Source organism: Typopeltis vanoorti, chromosome 1 (genome assembly GCF_054136105.1).
Source record: "Typopeltis vanoorti isolate ZY-2024b chromosome 1, IOZ_Tvanoo_1.0, whole genome shotgun sequence".
Taxonomy (NCBI): Eukaryota; Metazoa; Arthropoda; class Arachnida; order Uropygi; family Thelyphonidae; genus Typopeltis; species Typopeltis vanoorti.
The window spans coordinates 88,667,025-88,689,201 of NC_143549.1; the positions used below are offsets into that span (position 1 = coordinate 88,667,025).

General features: G+C 36.0%; 1 protein-coding gene across 4 annotated transcripts in view; it reads right to left on the reverse strand.

Annotated features, from left to right (window-relative positions):
• LOC150110187 (puratrophin-1-like) overlaps nt 1-22,177 on the reverse strand; it is an 877,727-nt gene that overhangs the window by 281,345 nt on the left and 574,205 nt on the right. For all 4 annotated transcript variants that reach the window (XM_090398282.1, XM_090398290.1, XM_090398300.1 and 1 more), the window contains 2 exons: nt 11,371-11,487; nt 415-662 (listed from right to left, as the gene is read on the reverse strand). In XM_090398282.1, the coding sequence (XP_090254408.1) occupies nt 415-662; nt 11,371-11,487 (365 nt within the window). The remainder of the gene's footprint in view (nt 1-414; nt 663-11,370; nt 11,488-22,177) is intronic.

Sequence of the window (22,177 nt, forward strand, 5' to 3'; positions counted from 1 at the left end):
GCTTAATATGATTTCATTTAGCGCACATTAATTGATGGATTAATTAATTGCATTAAGCAAGGCTTTCCTGTATAAGACAAAGTAGTTCTAGCAATATGTTCACAAATAACTAAGCGATATATTTTACAAAGAAAGGTGAATTATAATGAGAGGTGATTTGTAGAAAATAATAAAATATGTAGGAATTCAGAATGGAAAATTATTTGATTTATAGAAAAACGAAAATACCAGTCTCAATATTCCTTGAGAGAATATCAATTTCTTGAATTAATATGCTCTCAAGGCATATTGGAACCAACAGAATTTCTTGAATGCAGTGCTGTCAGGAAATTCTGGTAGTATTGAATATGCATGGTTCAAATGATGATTACCACTACTTCAATCAAAATTAATATTTAACATGCGTATGCTTACCTGTAATCAGCATTCTGTGGTGATTTTATGCTATATGATTCCAACTCCTTAAGTATGGTATCACCCTCTTCTTCGAGATGGCGTAACTGTTCATCGTGGAAAGTTTGATTAACATGCCTTTTCTGTTGTTCAATCATCTGATGTGTAAGAACTGATGAAGAGGGTAATCTACTACCTCTCAGGTCTTCTAACAGAGTAACAAGATGCCGTCCAGATAGTCGACAACCATTAATGAAAGGTTCCAGAAACTATGAAAACATAAAAATACATATGTCAAAACCCTTCAATCAAATTCAGTGAAAAATTATCTGTTTTATAAAGCAACTAGAAAAACTAAGTTGTAATTATATAGAAAATTTAGTTATAAATTTAGTTACGAAGTTTTAAATTGCCTCAATTAAATCAACAAAATCAGCAAAGAGATGACATGTAATGAAGAGATAAAATATCCAATCAGTATTAGCTTCTTCTCAAATGAAGAAGCTAATACTGATTGACAAGAGTAAGTCAGAAAGGAGCATGAGGATTAGATTATATTTTAGTGGTTATTAGAATGGGTTAAAGGAGAGGTGCAATAAGTACTGTTCATTCTTTTGCACATTCTCTAAAAGTATTTTTCAGCAATTTTACTGGTGTCATCCATCGCCACAGTTTTACCCAATCTTATTAACATCTATCATACTCAACCCTTCATATACTTCTGATTCTTTCACTTCTGGTCCTCAAGCATTCATCCTTTCTAGATGTTGCACAGCATCATCACACACCTATATAACTGTATCACATGCAGTGACAAACTGTTCATTAAATAATTTCAATACATCCTTTGCCATGATCACTACTATCATAATCATCCACTAGATATACAAGCGAGCCGAGTATAAAATATTTTTTTACCATATTTATTAAATCAGCTCATTTTTCATTAAGTCACATTAGGCCCAATGGCCCATTTTGAGTTTTTTTCATAAACCTAATTTTTGGTAAGATAGGATACGCTCTTTGGAGCTTTTTCGAAGAAAGCTGCCACCCCTGTATGAGTTAGACAGTTATATTTGAGGAGATAGCCAGTTTACAAATACATAGAAGGCTTTCTCTGGATTTGAATCCATCCTGAAGACAAGGGACATTTATAAGGGCTAGCAAATGTACACATTTAGTGAGTCAGCCCTTACATACACAAGGGTGGTCTGAAAATTACTCTGCCATGACCATAGATGGCAACACTATCGGCAAGATTTTTTTTTTCTAAGTTGGTACATCTGTCATAAGCAGTGCTGTAATGAGGGTGTGATGAAAGAGGCACCCGCCACGGGTGCAAAACTTAAAAAATAAAAATAAATAAATAGATATAAAAGTCTGCTATTTTATATTGCATTTTTAAATTTCGGCAATACACTGCTTTAGACACAAATTCTGCAACTCATCTTGACGAGGTTAATAGTAAGTATTTAACATGTTGCATTTAGTAAAATTTAACTTGTTACATTTAAAATTTTCAACATTTTTGGGTTAGGGGTGCAAGTTAGACACTTGCCACAGGTGCTTCATACCCTCGTTACTGTACTGGTCTAGACACACAAATTCTGTAACACACCACAACTCATCTTCACGAGGTTAATAGTAAGTATTTAACATATTGCATTTAGTAAAAGTTAACTTGTTACATTTAAAATTTTCAACATTTTTGGGTTAGGGGTGCAAGTTAGACACTTGCCACAGGTACTTCATACCCTCGTTACTGTACTGGTCATAAGCATCCATGTGAAATTGCAAGTCATTCTATAAAGCAGCTTATTTTATACAGCTATCTGAAGCAAAAGTTGTCTGTATACCTTGAAATGAATAAAATTGAGTATCACGCGGTTATAAAATTCTTTGTGAAAGAAGGTTTAACGACAAAAAAAATTCATTCAAAGTTCATAAATGTTTATGGGCACTCTTCTCCTTCATTTTCAACAATTAAGAAATGGGCTGCCGAGTTTAAACATGGCCGTACCAGCCTCGAAGATGATCCACGTCAAGGACTTCTAAAAAGTGTAACAACCCTAGAAATCATTGATTAATTGCACGATGTGGTATCGGATGACCAGCGAGTCAAAGTGTGTGAAATTGCTGAGACTACAGGCATTTCAAAAGAATGTGTAGGATATATTTTGCATGAAGAATTGCAAATGAAAAAAAAAAAAAGCTTTCTGCAAAATGTGAGCGTGCTTCTCACAGCAGATCAAAAACGCACTCACATGAAAATCTCTGAACAGTGCTTGGAGCATTTTAACAAGAATAAAACTGATTCTGTTAGTCGATTTATTATTATGGATGAGATTTGCATTCACCACTACACACCAGAATCCAAACAACAGTGAAAAGAGTGGACAGAAGCCGGTTATTCAGCACCAAAGAAGACAAAGTCTGTTCCATCAGCAGGAAAGGTCATTGCATTGGTAGTTTGGGATGCTAAAGGCATTTTGTTTATTAATTATCTTTATTAATTATAAAGGGTAACACAATAACGGGTGAATATTATTCCGATCTTTTAACCAGACTAGATGAAAAAATTTGTGAGAAAAGACCTGGTTTGCAGAAGAAAAAGATCATCTTTCATCAGGACAATGCACCTGCCCACAAAGGTGTTTTGGCAATGGGAAAATTAAGGGATCTTGCACCATGAATTGTTGGAACATCCACCCTATTCCCCAGATTTGGCTCCCCTCTGACTTCTATCTCTTCCCAAAACTAAAACTCTTCCTTGCTGGTCAGCATTTTTCTTCGAATGAAGAGGTGATTGCAGCTGTGGAGGGGTATTTTGCAGATCTTACTGAGAACAACTACAGGGATTGGATAATGGTGCTGGAGCATTGCTGGAATAAATGTATTAGTCTTAAGGAAGATTATGTTGAAAAATAAAAATTATTTTGAAATTATAAATTCGTTTTTTCATTGTTAGGCCGAGAACTTTTCAGACCAGTCTCATATAAATGCAATGATCACAAAAGAAACATATATAGAAAAAAAAACAAAAAAACATAACTATAATACATTAAATGAAATTTGAAAAGATGAAAACACTGATATATATGTAATATACAACAAACACCTATATGTGAATCCTATAAACAATGTGTTTGACAGACTAATAACACAATGCAAACAATTTTGATCTTGTTGTAAGTTGAATAAGTTTAGCCTTCTGAACTATAGTTGGTCACAGTGAATGACTTAGAGGCATCATCCAAAATATGAAGTGGATGGAAGGAATTTTGTGTGTGTGTGTGGAATTGCAGAGTTTGATGGATGAGAGGAAAGAGGCAGTGGTGAGCTATAAGGGGCTCGCGCGAGCCCTTTGTTCTTGTTCAATAATCTTGTAGAACTAAACAAATACCACCACGGAATGCATACATGCTACTATAATTGCTACTTTAAATTCATAAGGATTTTCTGATAACTATTTAAAAAATCATCTCATTGCATTTTGTTCTGATGGAGCTAGTGTAATGTTAAGAAACAAATCAGGTATTGCAATCAAACTTCTACAAAGATTTCCCAACATTGTGATTTGGCATTGCGTAGCTCATCGTTTACAATTAGCATTAGATGATTCGATAAAAACACATTAAAGAAATAAATCATTTTGAAATATTTATGGATAAATTATATGCTTTTTATCATCAATCGCCAAAAAAAGCAATGAGAATTAAATATGATTGCAAAAGGCCTTGGTATCGAAATTTTAAAAATCGGCTGTGTGTTTGGACCACGATGGGCAGCTTGCAGTTTACGAACGGCTCTTGCTGTGTGAAGAAATTACCCAGCTTTATACAAGAATTTTGCATCGAACGATTAATATAAGGGCTTTTTAAACTGACTTCTCAATTTGGAATTTTTAAAAGATTTAGCATTAATGATTAATATCTTACAGGAATTATCATATCTGTCAGAAGCTCTACAAAGTCGCAATATAAATATTATAAAGGCTAAGTTAGCCCTTTTTTTTTTGCTCAACGATGCAAGCCCTTTGTTAAAATTTCCATAGCTCACCACTGTAATATGATAGAAGTTTAAGCTAGTGAGAGGATTTTATCAGAGTAATCCAGAGGGGATTATAAAAAGAGTAGAAGGTGAGAGGGGAAGAATCAGAGGAAGTTAGGAAGTTATGCAAGAATGTGGGGAAGAGAGATGCGAGGAGTAGATTTTTTACATGGAGAATTGTCAGTGAATGGAACACATTATTGTATGCCAACACTTCATAGAGCAGACCCTGGCTTTGTGCCAAGAATAGTCAATTCATGCTGAAGGGGAGAAAGAAATAAAGGATGCATGAATTGGCCAAAAACACGTGAAGTCATGTGCTTTATACATAAATTTTCCAACTGTTGTACAAGCAAAATAGTTGCCACTTTAAGAACTAGAAACAACAGATAATCCTCTTTACAAATGAGAAGATTTTCACCATTGAAGAGTCATTTAACCATCAAAATGATCAGGTATATAGCCCAGATGGTTATAAAGGCGAGGTTATTACCCCATGTCAGTAAATGAATATCGGGGGGGGGGGGGGTATCCAAGTTGCATTTCTACAAGAAAAGGTTAAACCTCTGTCAAAGTGTATCAAGACACTATGGTCCCTGAATAATACTTTGTTTCATGGTAGGCAGTGGACCTTCCAACAGGACTCAGCCCCTGCACACAAACAAAAACCACACAACAGTGGTTGGAGGCAAATGTGCCCGACCATATATCACCATCTGAATTCATTGGACTTCAAATTGTGGTTGGAGCTTGAGTGAGTAGCCTGCAAGAAATGATCCCCAAGCATCACCAGCCTGAAGGTGGATTTGGAGCAAGCAGTGGTAGCATTTCCATTGGATACTGTGTGTGCCTGCCATCGATATGTGGCCTCACAGACTTAGCCCATGCATGAAGGCAAAACGAGGACATTTCTAAAATGTTCCCCCCTTAAATGATTTACTGATTAGATTAAAGGTTTACATACTATTCAAATTGTAACAGTATTTATGGCTAGACTAGGTGTGTGTGTATTGAACCCACAGAAGCAGAAGAACCTATAAGAACATCAGTGTCATGTGTTGTGAAAAATTCTTAATATAATATTTTTCCTCATTTGCTGAAAATGGTGTGCAATTCAATAATATGAACTAAATGAACACCTTGGATTATTGAAAAAAGTTTTTTTTTTTATTAGGCTATTATGATACAAAGATAAAATAAAATGAACCGACTAGTTTCACCACCAATAATATAGCTTCTACAGGTTAAAAACATATAGTAAACCCTCCCTCGATTTAACGAACCAATAGGGGCTAAGGAGTGTCTGTTAAATTGCGAATTTTTTAAAATAAAAATATCTGTAACATTATACTGCAATTTTATCAATATTAGCACTGTAATAACAAAAAAATTGTTTTACATACAATTTTCACACTTTTAGGCAAGTTAATGTGAAGTTAATGTTTGATGTTGAGGTGCTTGGTTTAGGTATAATTAACTCCCTAAAATTACGAAAATGTGTGTAAACCTTGGTTAAGGTTTACACACATTTTCGTAATTTTAGGGAGTTAATTATAAAAAAACAGCAGAATTCAAAAGTTCAAAAAAAACTTGGTGTTTTTCAAAGCAGGAAAAACACCAAGTTTTTTTTGAACTTTTGAATTCTGCTGTTTTTTTATAATTAACTCCCTAAAATTACGAAAATGTGTGTAATAAAACTGCTGCAGAAAGTCACACCATGCGACAAAAGAACCAATTACAGTGCAATTGGTGTGATCACATCCTAATCATTCGGCGAGCATGTTTTATGAGCGGCGACGCATTTATGTCAGCTAAATTACTGCAGTGCTTTTCCAACATATGATGGCCTATTCGCCAAAATTTGTTAAAAATAACATGAAATTAATAACAAAAAATAACCTGTTAATTATAATTAAATTAAAAGCAAATCTTGGTTAAAAGCATTTTAAAATTAACAGGGTGTTAATTTTCACGTGACATATGGACTAGAAATTTTGTCCGTTAAATCGAGGGTTTACTATATATAAATGTAAAGCTATCAACTGTAAACTATAAGTTAACAAGCAAAACTTGCAAGAACCATTGGAGTATAAATTAATAATAATAATAATACATGAAGACAGTGAAATGTAGCAATTGGAAAGGTTGCAAAGGTAGGATCAGAATCCAGCAGAAAACAGGTAACTAGTGGTGTGACACAGGGTTCTGTGCTAGGACCACCACTGTTTAATTTGTACATTAATATAGGAAATAACCTAAAAGTAAATATTTAGTTGTTTGCTATTGATGCAACATTAAGTAGAGTAATAGTGAATCAAGGAAATGTGGAGAGCCTACAGAATGATTTAAATAAGCTGTCAGTATGGACAAAAGATAATGGGTACCAGTTTAATGTGGAGAAATGTCAAGTTATGCATTTAGGGATAAACAGATTACAAGCTGTGTACCACATTGATGGAACTGTACTCCAGGAAATTGATGATGCTAGGAATTTAGGGATGGTGGTAGACAGAGAGCTGAAGTTTAGAGGACATATTGCCATTATCTTCTTCTGGTTCCCATCTGCCATACGGCCGCGGGAGGGTAGCTATATGCTACCATTCTAGGGAGAGATGATTATGAACAAGGTGGTTTCCCGTTGCCTTCCTTGCCGTAAGTATTTATGACTGTAACCTGTGTGTTCACGGGGCCGGTTTGCCTGCTTGCGGGATGAAAAACCTCAGATAAACTGGCGGAAAAAACCCTGCGGTCCACGCCCAAGACCGGCTAACTTGGCTATGGCTGAGGAAGATCCTTAAGCTCCTCACGTCGTGGACGGGAATCGAACCTAGGACACTCCTTCCCCAGGCATATGGTTGCGAAGCGCAAAGCCACTAGGCTAACCGCGCGGACAATTGCCATTATAAAAAGTTAATAAATTACTAAGGCATAACCGACATTTCCTTAACAGAGTTCCATGTGGTATTCATAAGATTACTTAGCTATCTAAAAACACATAAATAGAAATAAGGAAGTTGTTATTCCTCTTCATATGTCTACATCTGGATTACTGTGTTCAGTGGTCTCCTGGGGGGGGGGGGGGGATGAGGAAGTGGTGGAGAGGATTCAGAGGCGAGTAACCAAGATGGTGAGTGGTCTGTTCCCTATGAGGATAGAATGAAGATATATGGACTGCAGAAGTTGGTTGATAGGTAAAAAAACAGCAGATATGAAAGAGCAAAGAGTTTTATAGGACTGATGCAGGGGAAATATTTCAAAACTTGGCTAGAGGATGCAGAACAAGAGGCTATCCTGGGAAGGTGAGTAAAGATGTGGTTAGTAATGGGTGTAATGACTAGATTTTTTTTACTTGAAGAGCAGTGAATGAATGGAATGAGTTGCCAGTGTTGGTTGTGGTCACTTTGTCTGTTAATGGGTTGAAGGAAAGGTATGAAAGAATTGTGAATAATTTGGATCTTCCACAATGAGTCTTCAGTCTCCATGGAGGTGCCGGTACAACAATATTATTACTATCTGACCTCCGTGGAATAAGAGACTGATTGGGGGAGGTACACACACTATCACACACAAAGTTCATTCAACCATACCTTAAATTGATTAAATGTGTCCACATTCAGAATACACTCACACAAATGCATTTTGCTCACCAGCCTCTCTATGCAAAGAATCTGCTCCTCACTCTTGTGCTCACATGCTGCTTATATAGTTTCTAGGGATGGCCTCTTGTTCTACTCCACCTCCAATTCTATGAAAAATTTCTTCCATGTCAACATGATAATAATCCCTGATTAATTTATGCCTGAATCATTTTTCCTATTCAAGAGGCTCTGCAGTTTACATTTTTTCAATCTGTCTTCATACTCCACATTCCAGAGACCACCTTTGTGAATCTTCTTTGGACTCTTTCTGACATATCCTTATCATCATGGAAACCTAGTGACCAAATCTGTGCACAATTAATCCATTGGAGGCCTGATAGACCTTATACAATGGAATATCATAACCTTAATTTCTGCACATCAAGGTTCTCCACATCATAGCCATTATTTGATGTGATGACTTCACAGCTTATGCAATGTGGCCTCTGAATTTCGGGTCTTTGTCCACCACTCCACCACCACTCTCAGATCTCTCATCTCTTCTGCGTCCTTTAAAGTTTCCACCAAAAGTATCTTTTGCATCCCATCACTGCTTACCGAATTTCAAAACCTTACACTTTGCAACACTGAATTGATAATTGAACTCCACTTGCCTAACGATTCATACCACCTATTCGAGTTTTTTTTTTCCTGTAATGCCATAACATCTGCTTGACTCTGCACTGCACACCCCAATTTTGCATCATCTGAAAACAGTTGCATATCACCAGTTAAACCCATCCCAATATCATTAATATGCAAATTGAACAACAGAGGCCACAATACAGACCCTTGCAGCACACCACTAGTAACTTTCCTCATTTGGGATACTGCAATTCCATATAGAACTTTTTGATACCTATCTGACAGTCTGTATCACTAGTCTGTTATCCAATCCCATCTTTTTCAGTTTATTTAATAGCTTGTCATGTGGCAGTCTATCAAAGTTTTTGCAAAATCTAAGTATACTACTGTATATGCATCTCTCTTATCCAAGACATTTGTTACCTTGTTATAGTACATAAGTTAGTATATAAGTATAGTTATTGTATGAGTTAGTAAAATACGATCTCTTTAACAAACCCATGCTGACAAGAACAGAGAATACTGCTGTTATCAATCCATTTCCATATCCTAGTTCTTACCACTCTCTCCAGTACCTTAACCCCAATTCTGAATATACAGATTGGTCTATAATTTGTAACCACAACCTTATCACCACTACCTTTATGCTCCTTCTTTTCACTCTCTAGGAAACCGTGCTGTTGTAAGATTCTTATTAAACAGGTATGCCAATATTACTGCCAGTTCCTTGGAACATTCCCTTAAGACACATGTGATATGTCATCAAATCCTCTTGCCTTATTGACATCAAGTTTATTTATTCCTCATATCCTTGCTCACTCACAATTAAGTCATCCTCTCCTATGCCTTCTACACTCAAGTTTGTTTTTTTTATTGATTTCACCATGATGAGGATGAAACACATTTATAAATTGTTCACCGAATACCTCAAAGATGTCTTCTGTAGCAGTTACCATTCCACCATTTTCATCCATTAACATCATCTTACCAATCATTCTTCTTGCCACATATCTAAAAAAACTATAGGATTTTTCTTGTCCTGATTTGCTAATTTCTCCTCATAAATGAGTCGCCCTCCTGGTCTGTTCTTTATACTGCTCATACAATTGACTACTACTTTTACTAATCTTGTGTTGCCTCCACAGTATCATATTCTTCTAAATTTCATGCTTAATCTCTTTATTCATCCATTTGACACCTACTTTATTCAGTCATTTCACCTTTGGAATACACTGACACTTCAATGTTGTTAAATATCTTTTATCAGTTCCCATGTAGCATTTATATCCCTCCTGCTTAACACCTCATTCCTTGCTGTAGATCCAAGCTGTCCCCCTGTAAGCTTTTCATAATCACCAGCCCTGCAATTTCACACATATCCTTTTCTTATAGAAGTCACAAAGAAACATGAACTTCTATGAAACATGCTGACTTGGCCAACTGATTTAAATCAAAAATTGAAGTTTATGCATCCTTTAATCCCAAGTATGGAGGTCCCACAAATCCATAAGGTGGGTATCCTCAAGATCAATAGTGTTTGGAATAAGTTTGCCTACTTACCTGTTCATTTAACAGAATGAAAAAAAAAAAAAGATTGAAACCATGCATACTACAACCATATGCTTTAGTTGCAAACAAAATCTTGGCACTTACTCAGGAATTTTTCATTATTAAACAAGCCGTGAAAAAGAAATGTGAATTCAACATCCTTTTAATCAACATTAATTTGTTCATTAATCAACACTTTAGAAAGTGTTGATTAATGAACAATAATTACCTGTAGTAGGATAATGGTTTCATCACAACTATATCATAATTGGAGTATCTCCACTGACAATTTCTTTTAAAGCAGCAAAAAAAATAAGAGATTATTGATTCTATTCGGCAATTCTTTTTTTCTCCTTATACAATACTGACTCTATCGGATGTTACATTAAGAAAACTGCCTTAGAAGAATACTGGAACTAATTCTTGCCAGGTTTAATTCTAATCCTTTGCTCGTGGATTCTCTTATCCCTTTTTTTTAAATAATTATAAGAATTAAAGACATTCTATTGAACTTGCTTTTCAGTCTAAATTTGATTTAGTTTAATGAGAGTAATCTGAGGAGCACTTTAAAAAAAAACAGTGATTTCAGCAAGTGCTTTGATCTTGTCTTCAGACCTCAGTATTTTATGTACAGTTCCTAATGAATGATTTCAAAGCTATAATTCATATTAGATTTAAGTGTTTACCATCTATTTTCATGTGAAATGGCATATTGCTCATTCAATACAATTAAATATGAGAATTACTTTTTCAGCACAATAATAATAAATAATCAAAGAAACAAACATTTTACTATAAGGTAAAAGTAAGGAAAAAGCAAAAAAATCTCAAAATACTATCAACTAGTAAAGTCATATCTGAATACTGCAAAAAATCTTGAAAATTTCTGATTTCAACAACTATGCAGGGGTGGGGGAGGAGAGAAAAAAACTGAGATATTCAAAAAGTATTTAAAAAACATTCCTGGATCTACATAAACATATCATGCATTCTGAATAATTGTTATATTTTGTTGAAATTTAACATGATGTTACAGGTGGAATATCTTGAATTTGTCCTTAATTTTAACACAAAACATTAGTAAAAATAAATAAATTATAAATTAAACACTATGCTGTCCATATAACAGTAGAACAAATGAAGCAAAAACTCTCACCTTTCTGAAACTCATCCATTCTTGATGGTCATAACTAAAACTTCCACCATATTCAGGAAGGAGTTCTTTCTGAACAATAAATTCATATAACTTGTTCACAGTGTTGACAATTTCATGCTAAAAGAAAATGATAAATTACTACATTCAAGGGAAACAAAATATGAATCTGATGCAAACTGCAATATGTGAAATATGGGCTCTTTAAATATCTTATGAATTAAATTTGGGCTAAACCCTTATGATTTTAAACTGAATGGTTCATTGTATAGAATTATCAGTGCAGCAGATAAGAATAAAAAGCAGATGTAATATACATTACTTAACTTATGTACACTGCTTGGAAAGAAGTCAACATCACCATGGGTAAGGTGCATCATGCCATGTAATGAGTCGTGTTTGTAGCAGGTATAAATTGGAGGAATATCATGCTCCCAAGTGAGTGCAACTGCATCTGGATGAAATAGCTGTGAGAATGGAACTGTTGGAGTTTGAAAGAGGTCTTGTGATTAAGATGCTATGTTGAAGGCCTATCTGTTCAAAAAACTGTTCACAAATTGGACCATCCCAGATCAAATTAGTGATACCATACTGAAATGGAAGCACAGGGAATCAACTGCAAGTGCTAGCCACAGTGGACAACTCGACCCATCACTCACCAAATGTGACCATAGGCTACAAAGGTCAATATGTAAAATCCACCATTCATCAGCTGACACACAGTTATGGAGCAACAAATCATACTACTGCATTTCTATGGAATTGACTGTTGTCTCTTTCAGCAAGACAATGCACGTCATAAGGCTGCTGCTGTAACTAATCGAGTGGTTTGTGGACATGAACATCACTAACATTTGACTGGTCTCCACAGAGCTCTGATCTCAACTTTATTGAACATCTATAGGATGAACTGGAGTATCAAGTGAGGTCAAAGGATGTCTTCCCCACAATAATACAGGACCTCATTATATGTTTACAGGAAGAATAGTCCAAAATTCCCATTGATCACGATCTTACACCCATGACATGCAATCATGACAGCAAAAGGAGGTTCTATATCTTATTAAAGTGGGTGCCATGGCTGTTTTTTCCTCACACTATGGTGTCCATTGATTTCTTTCCAAGCCGTGTATGTTAGTTAACCGATATGCTTGTACTCAGGATGAAAAATCTGAGTTTATGGGGCAGGGGGAGGGAAACCTGCTACCTGTCTATGATATCAGCTAACTCATCTTCAATTGAAGGTAAGTTAGCAGATCTAATACACCAGTCTAATACACATATTCTCTAGCCAGTTATGATTCTCTATTTATTCGAAACATTATAATATGTACTGTACAACCATCGTAATAATCATTGTAACATACCATTTCAACTGTGCATTCACTAAAATCCAGAGTAACATAAATCATGCTTATAAAGTCATACTGGCAATGCTTGTGTTTATGATAATTCATGCTGCACACATGAGATTTAGCATGATTTTGAAACATCATACAAGAATAAGGAATTGTCAATTATTTAACATTTAGATCAGCTTGCAGATAAGCAAAGACCGCATTCTGCAATTTTCTGCTTTATATAGAATTTTCTTCATGAGACACAACTAAGACATGTATAAAACTTCTGTACAGTTGGGGACAGCTGCATTATAAATACCTAAATTAGTTTTCAGAATGGTCATTTCACTTGATTAAAAAAAACAAGTCGGTCTTACTATTTGTATTTGTTTAAAACTGTAGATGTAAAGTCTATTATATCATGTTTCAACATATGCATATACAGGGCGAGTACAAAGTTTTAGTTCTAGATTTTCATACACAGTCACTTTTAAGTCAAACTACTTTTACTGAATACATTGAGAGAAACATAATATTAAAGCAACATTTAAGTCTCAAAATAACCCTCTTTTGCTGAGATACTTGGAAAATTCTTTATTGGTAACAACTTCTTTGACAGTGAAATTATTATAACTGGAATGTGCTTCAATGAGATTCCAAACATGAATGTTATATGGAGAAGGTCTTTTCCAAGACTGAATATATAGAGTATTGCATAACTAAGTTTCGACAGTTTATTATTAATATCTGACCTCCATGGAGTCAGACACATTGTGGGATGTACACACTATCGCACAAAATGCTCATCCAACTGTGCCTTAAACTGATTCAATGTGTCTACATTCACAACACACTCAGGCAATGCATTTCACTCACCAACCACTCTCCTTGCAAAGAACCTGCTTCTCACTCTGCTCACACCTTCCTTATACAATTTTCAACAATGATCTCTTGTTCTACACCCGTCTCCCATTCTACGAAAAACCTCCTCTATGTCAACCTGATAACAATCCCTGACTAGCTTATATGTCTCAATCATCCCCCCCCTCTTATTCACAAGGTTTGCAATTTACACTCTCTCAATCTGTCCTCATACACCACATTCCAAAGACCACTGACCACCTTTTGTGAATCTTTTCTGGACATTTCTAACATATCCTCATCACCATGAAAATCCAGTGACCAAATCTGTGCACAACAATCCATATGATGCCTGATCAAGGCCTTATACAATGGCATCATAACTTTGTTTCTGCATGTCAGGATCCTCTGCATCATTGCCATTATCTGAACTGATTTCTTCAGAACTTGTGCAATGTGGCCCCTGAATTTCAGGTCCTTGTCCACCACCACCACTACTCCCAGATCTTTCATCTCCTCTACTTCCTTTAAAGTTTCCCCACCAAATGTATACTTGCATCCCATCACTGCTTACCAAATTTCAAATTTGGTAAGCAGTGATGTTAATTTTAAGTGGGGGTGCAGCATATTAAAAAAAAAAAAAAAAAAAAAAACCCTAATCAGTAAGGAATTTATTAATAATTAAATTTACATATTAAAAATTGCATTATTAAAAATATTTCATCCTCACCACAAACAAACACCAATAATAAAAGTTTCGTATCGACAGCAATGACAAACACAAACGAATATCGGTGTTAGATCGCAGTGCATTTGTTTTGTGTAATGATAATTGAGAAAAAATATTATTATTTTCATATTTTCAACAGTGACACTCGTCATAATTCAGCCTTGTATCTATAATAAATAAATAATTATATGTTATTTTAACAAAATAAAATAATATTTACAAAAAATAGTTCACCACGAACATGCACCAATAATAAACAATTCATATTTCACAGAAATAACGTGTGGAAGCATATGATTCACTGCCCAAACGGCAGTGTATCGTATGATGTAACGTGCAAGCGCAAATGAATATCGGAGTTAGATCGCAATTATCATTGCGATCTAACTCCGATTATATGTTAATTATATGTTATTTTAACAAAATAAAATAAGATTTACAAAAAATAGTTCACCACGCACAAGCACCAATAATGAACGTTTCATATCTCACAAAAATAAGGCAAGCAAGCGTACTAAAGATACACTGCCGTTTGGGCTGTGTTGGAATGATGTAACGTGCAATGACAAGCGCAAACGAATATCAGCGTTAGATCGCAGTGCATTTGTTTCATAATATAAAGCGTTCATAGAACAATTCCAATTATTAACTATTCAATCAATGTCGAAATATAAGCTGTAACCTTTAACATGTTGTATTGTATTTACATATAATGTTGTAAGCATTGTTATTATTTATAAACACAAACAAAATTTAATTTTTTCACTTTTTCCTTGGGGGTGCTGCATTATCGCAGTGCTTATGTATGGGCTGCCACTGGTTTCAGGACTGTACAATATGAGTTATGAGGATTGACTGAGGGAATGTGGACTGCAGAGTTTGGTGGATAGAAGAAGGAGAGGTGATATGATTGAGACTTCTAAACTGTTGAGAGGCAGTTACAGGGTAGACGTTGGAGAGTTCTTTCACTTGGTGGAACAGCGAGAAGGAGCAATGACAAAGGGCCATCATTGGAAGTTACGAAAGGAGGCTGTGCACAAGAGGGTGAGGAATTGTTTCTTTGCATGGAGGATGGTTGAACCATAGAATGCATTGCCTGAGAGAGTGGTTGGAGTGGGAACAGTCAAATGGGTTCAAGGAGTGGTATGATAAACTTTGTGTTTCCTAAAAACGACCTCCCACGATGAGACTTTTGACTCCATGGAGGCCTGGATAATAATAAATACTTTGCACTTTGCAAACATTAAACTGCAGTTCCTACCTATACATTCATGCAATCTGTTCAAGTCTTCTGTAAGGCTATGACATCTGCTTGACACTGCACTGCTCTTCCCAATTTTGCATTATTTGCAAACAGCTGCATAGTGATATGCAGCTGCTTTGTTTGTATGTTCATTAACATACAAATTGAACGACAATGGTTCCAAAACTGACCCTGCAGCACATTAGTGACTTCCTCTTTCAGGATACTGCACACTGCCATATGCAACTTTCTGACAGCCAGTCACTGATCCAACTCAGAAATCTGTTATCCAATCCCATCTGTTTCAATTTATTTAATAGCTTGTCGTGCAGCAGTCTATCAAAAGCTTTTGCAAAATCCAAGTGCACCACTGTATATTGCATCTCTCCTGTCCAAGGCATTTGTTACCTTGTTATAGTACATAAGTTAATAAAACATGATCTCTTTTTAACAAAACCATGCTGATAGCCACAGAGAATACTGCTGTCATTATTATTACCACCCCAAGACCTCATGGAGTCAAAGACTCATCTGGGAGGTCCTTTTATCACACACACAGCTCATCATACCGTGTTTTAAACACATTCAAACTCTTTGCAGACACCACATTCTCAGGCAAGGCATTCCAATCATTCACAACTCTGCACAAAAAAAACCTGCCTCTCACTCCCCTACTCACACCCTCTTTATACAGTTTCCAGGGATGACCTCTGGTTCTCCCTTGATCTCCCACTATTCTCTGTAAAACTTCTCCAGCATTGGGCCTATAACAACCCCTTACCAACTTTTAGGTCTCTCTCATATCCTCCCCTCTTCCTCCTGTCCACCAGACTCTGCAAATTACATCTTCTCAATCTTTCCTCATACTCGACATTCCAGAGGTCAGAAACTACCTTAGTCAGTCTCCTTTGGACCCTTTCCTTCATCCTTTTGAAAACCCGGTCACCAAATCTGGGCACAATAGTCCATGTGTGGCCTAATCAAAGCCTAATACAACGGAACGAGAATCTCCCTACTTCTACATGTCAGTGTCCTCCGCATCATTCCCAAAAGCCTTTGTGTTGTCTTCACAATTTTGGCTATGTGTCCCCTAAATTTTAGATCCTTATCCACTATCACCCCCAGATCTCTCATTTCCTCTATCTCCAACAACATATTCTCACCAAGTATAAATTCTGCATCCCATCTTTGTTTTCCAAATTTTAAAACCTTACATTTTGCAACATTGGTTAATACTGCTGTTATTAACCCATTCATGTATCCTACTTCTCACCAATCTCTCTCTAGTGCTTCACCCACAACTCCAAATATACAGATTGGCCTATAATTTGTAGCACAGTCTTATCACCACCTTTAAGCATTGGAACAATTTTACCTTCTTTCCACTCCAAGGGAGTGGAAAGAAGGCAAAATGTGGACATAATTCCTCTGCTATCATCAACAGCACTCCTCCTCCTCCTCTCTCCTTGTCCTTTCTATCCTTGTGAAAAATACTGTATCCTTCTATTTCTATTCCCATTAGGATATAATCTTCATTCAACCATGTTTCACTTATTCCAATGATTTTGGAGGGAATAAACTGAATTAGTGAAACCATTTCATCTCCCTTATTTCTGATACTTCTGCCATATGTAAACAAACACAGCAGTTCCAGTTCATTTTTAGGTCTACAGCCAGTCCTATCCAAGCCAGTTGTAAGTTGCGATTTCCTCCTTCACCTGCCCTTGCCTAATCATCTTTATCACCACTTACCACATATATCAGTTCAGTCTCGACTTCTCCACCCACATCACAATATAGTCCATCTCCATACACATTCACTGCTACTTTCAACATCCACTCTCACTCTCTCTATGCCTAGTTTGATGGTGATTGTCACTCATGTTTTTGTTTAATGGAAGAAACAAACATTCAAGAATAATAATTAACCCAATTTTGCCTTGCTCATGAAGACATAATATATAAAAAGATGGGAATACACATGCAATTTAAATTTCCTTCTTAACTTTTCCTTGTATCAAAAATTTCAGAATCCTGATACCGCCTTGGTCACTCAACCCTGGACCCACTCCAGAGTTTCTATGCCATATTCAAAACTAGGTGACCAAATTTGGGCAGTGCAGTTCACATGTAGTCCTACATAACACACATACTTGCAGAGAAACTTTCTATTTACTTGTTTAAATTAAATACTGAAACTCTAGGCATGCTCACATTTTATGATTGAGCACATGCATATATACCAAAATAACATTGAACTGTGATCAGCAATCTAATATGTCAAGCCACACATGAATGATAAGCTTTGTGGCATTGATTTCACTATATGTTGCTCTGTATAATGTGCCATTCACACCATATAATTATAGCATTTTGCAGTGCTTTTCTTATCATTTTGTATCACGTTTCCAGATCTAAAAGAATTTAAATACAAACCCATGTTGTGTTTCAATGATTTCCAAGTTATTTGACTTAAAGTGAAGATTTAGTCTTGACAACTCCTATTCAGTCACTTTTCAAGTATACTTGTATAAATCTTACATGGAAACAGTAGAGAAATTCCTCTGCAATTCACATTTTTTATTCCCCTTTTTTATAGATTGGTATGAATGAAAGCTCTATTTCAATCATTCAGGCTTCTGAATTACAATGTAGCTACTGCAAAATTTTCATTCCTCCATGTTTGAACATTTCTGATTGAATATCTATAAAATCAGCAGTTAAACATTTTTGATTTCTAATAGCTTTTTTTCCCTACCACCAATTACTGATTTTTTTTTTAATTTTTAATTTTTTATAATATTAATTTATTATTATTATTATTATTACATAACATCTCCAGGGAGTCCAAAGACTCATCCAGCGAGGGCACCTACTCTACAACTCTTCGTCTCCATTAATTCGCCAACCACAACTACCTTCATCATCTACACCAATGCCACTACTGTCAACCACTGCCACTAGTATTTTCACAGACAATTACAAACATCCATGCCCACGGCAGGATTCGAACCCGCAGCCTTTTGGCTGGAGAGCGGATACACTAACCACTCGGCCAACCAGGCCAGCGGATACCTGTGACCACATTCCTCCTGAATACTTTCTACTACTGTTCTGTCACAACTTACATCATTTAATAATTTCCAAAAGAATTACTCCAAATATCCAGACTATCTTCAGCTTTACATTACTTTTATCAGCTAACTTACCTTCCCATTATTTACATTATTCCACATCAAATTTCTAAACTTTTTCAAATAGCCTTCAGAACATTTTGCCACCTTATTATTTTCTGTATTCTTTCCTAAGTTTTTCAAAGACGTTTTGTTTTTTAGCTATTTTTACCTGTAATTCAGCTTAGTTTTATTATTTTTTTTCCCCTATTCTCTAAGAGAACATGCCGACTTATTTGCCAAGAACTTTTGATATGATTTTTATTATGAGAACTGTATCTTTAACTTCTTGAAATGATCATGAATTTTCTCTCATTTTTTCTGCAATCAGAAAAGTGAGAGTTTATATATTTGAGGTCTACAGTTCATCCTGAAAGCTGCTCAACTGATTCTTTTTAAGACACATACATATATATATTTTTTTTTCATTTCAAAGTGATATTCATTTTTATCCTGTTTAAAACTAAATGGTGATTGCTTATTTCAAATACACTGTATACTCCTGCATTACCCTTAACTAATTTCAAGATATCTCTATAAAAAATAACACTGAATAAAGCATTTCTTATTTTGTGTCTGTCCACCAATATAATGATGTGAATTTTAAACACATCGTTATATTGGAACATGGTGTTAGTAATGACTATTCTATGCCATGATTTTTGCATTCATCACTCTACTAGATTTCCTGCATATATTTAGTATCATTATGTTTGCTCTTTTCTAAAAATATTCCAAAATTTTTGTCTGGGATTCATTTCCTGTTTTGTTTGTTTAGATCTCCATGAACAAGCTTTATATCAGCTACCCTATGTGATAAGATGAAAAATTCCTCTACTGCTTTTGTATTAGAACTTTCTGTGTGACCACAGGCACAAGTATGTTTCATTGTCCAACTCATTTTGAAATTTGCTTTCATCACTCTACTTGAGCTGATCTGTCTGTCAATCAAGATGTTCATCTTCATATTTAGTGTTGGATACTAAATACAAGCACAGTTGTTGGATACTAGCCTAAGCACAGCGACATGTATAAGAAGAGCTCCTGATTGGGATAAGTTTTCAAGGAATAATTAAATATATATGCGTAATCTTTTGAGTAACAGAGGCTGTAAACGTTGTGTGCTACCGGTTTTATTAGTGTGGGGGATTTTTTTTTGCCAAAGCATAATTATGAAATCGTTATTATTAGATTTAGTAAACTGCAAAAAATAGCAGCAGCAGCATTGTCGTTCCATGACTTTAATTTAGATTTCAGTCGTTTCGTTAAGTGTGAGGTCTGTTCGTATTCTTTCGATTACACAAATGATTTGTGGATATTTGGTGAGGAGAGTGTGTGAAGTGTGACCTGAACGAGGAATTGATGAATGCAAATATCAAATTGATGACAGAAAGTGTTAGTAACCAGATTGTCGTGGGAAAAATGGGTGCACATTTGAAAGAGAAGGATGGTCAGAAAGAGAGGCGAAAAAATGTTAAAAAATCAGTAAAAAAAAAGGGAGAGATTTGAAAACTGTAACGGATGTTAAAAGGAATGAAAGTTGAGAGTGGCGGAAGGAAACAAAATCGAGAGAACGAATGAAACTAGAAATGGCGTGACGCAGAAATCGAAAGTGAAAAAAATTGAAAGAATGGATGATAGCGAAAGATCAACGCATGTTGGACTGAAAGAACAGAAACAAAGAAAGATGAACAAGTGTGAAAATGGGAAGAATGATAGCGAAGGTTGGACGCATGTTGGACCGAAAGTACAGAAACAAAGAAGGATGAATGAGAGTGAAAGTGAGAAGAGGGGGTTGAGAGTTAGAAAGTTAGAAAGATTGCATGATAGAGAGAATGTGTCACGAGATTCGGAAGTTGAATTGGATTGGACAAGGCAAGAAATGAAATGGATGCAGAATTAAATTAAGAAAATTCAGGTAAAAACTATTAAAATAAATAATGATGGAATGAAAGAGTTAATGAAAGATGAGCGAGTGGCGTTGTATGGCGACTCCATTATTAAAGATGTGCTGGAGGACAGAATGCACAAGGCATGTTTTCCAGGCACTAAAATGAGTAGAGTGATTGAAGCATTGAATATGAGGCAGGAGCAAGCAAAAGAGTTAATAGTATTAATAGGTACGAATGATTTGAGAGAGAGGACAAAGAGGCTGCTTAGAAGGATAAAAGAGAATAGTGTGACAGGAAGGGTAGTGAACGTGTTGCCTAGGTATGACTGTGGTGAAATGAGGGGGAGAGCAAGGATTATGAATATGATATGCTGGCTGAAATGTGTGAGGAGACAGGAGTACAGTTTGTTAATGTATGGAATGAGTTTGAGGGACGAAGTGAGCTGTATGGGAGCGATGGACTGCATTTGAGTGGTTATGGTGCGAGTCGCTTGGAGAGACTGCTGCTGGAAGGTAGAGAAGTGAATAGAGAGAATGAATCAGATCGAGTGGGAAGTGATGTGGAAGAGTAAGACAGGAGAGAGATTGAAGAGGTGATTATGAATGTACATCCAGAAATGAGATTGAAGAGGTGGTTTACGAATGGGGAAGTGAGTGGTATGAGTATAGAAAATGAGAGAAAATGGGTGTGCAAGAGGAGCAGGGAAACGGGGAGGCTCAGGATGGACAGGGGTACACAGCATGAGAAAGGTGGATGCTCCAAGAGGAGGTGAGCATATGTAGGCAGGAAAGGAATGGGATGACCAGGGATCAAGAGGAAACAGTTGGAATTGAAAAGGGGTTTTAAAATGAAGAAGCAGAAAGGGAAATGGCCCCAGTCAAGCATAGAGAGATCACATCGAGTGAGTGGTAGTATCAGTGGAACTAGCTGTAGATCCAGAAATGAGCTGTTGTGTTTGTATACAAATGCTAGAAGTATAAGAAACAAGGCAGATGAAATGGTTGCAATAATTGCGTCTGTTCACCCAAAGATTGTCAGAATAAGTGAGACATGGTTGGAAGAGGATGACATCCTGACAGGAATAGAGATGGAAGGGTATGATGTGTTTCGTGAGGACAGAGGGGGTAAAAAGGGAGGGGAAGTGCTATTGATGATAGAGAAAGAGTTATGTCCATATAAAGTGGAGATGCAAGAGGGAAATAGTGCCAGTGGTTTTGAGGCAGTATGGTGTGAGATAGAGGTGAATGGAATCAAATACTTGGTGGGATGTTGTTATAGACCAGGTAATGTGGATGCTGGTGATAATGAAATATACAGTCAAATTAGCCAAGGGTGATCATTATGGGTGATTTTAATTATGGCAATATAGACTGGAATGATGAGATAGCAACTGGAAGTAAAGAAAATGAGTTTCTTGAGTTTTTGAGGGATAACTACCTCAGACAGTATGTAACAGAGGGCACAAGAGGATTGAGGGTCTTGGATATGGTCCTCATATCAGAGGATGTAATTGTAAATGACGTGTCAAATCATCCACCAATTGGTGAGAGTGACCATGAGGTGATTACCTG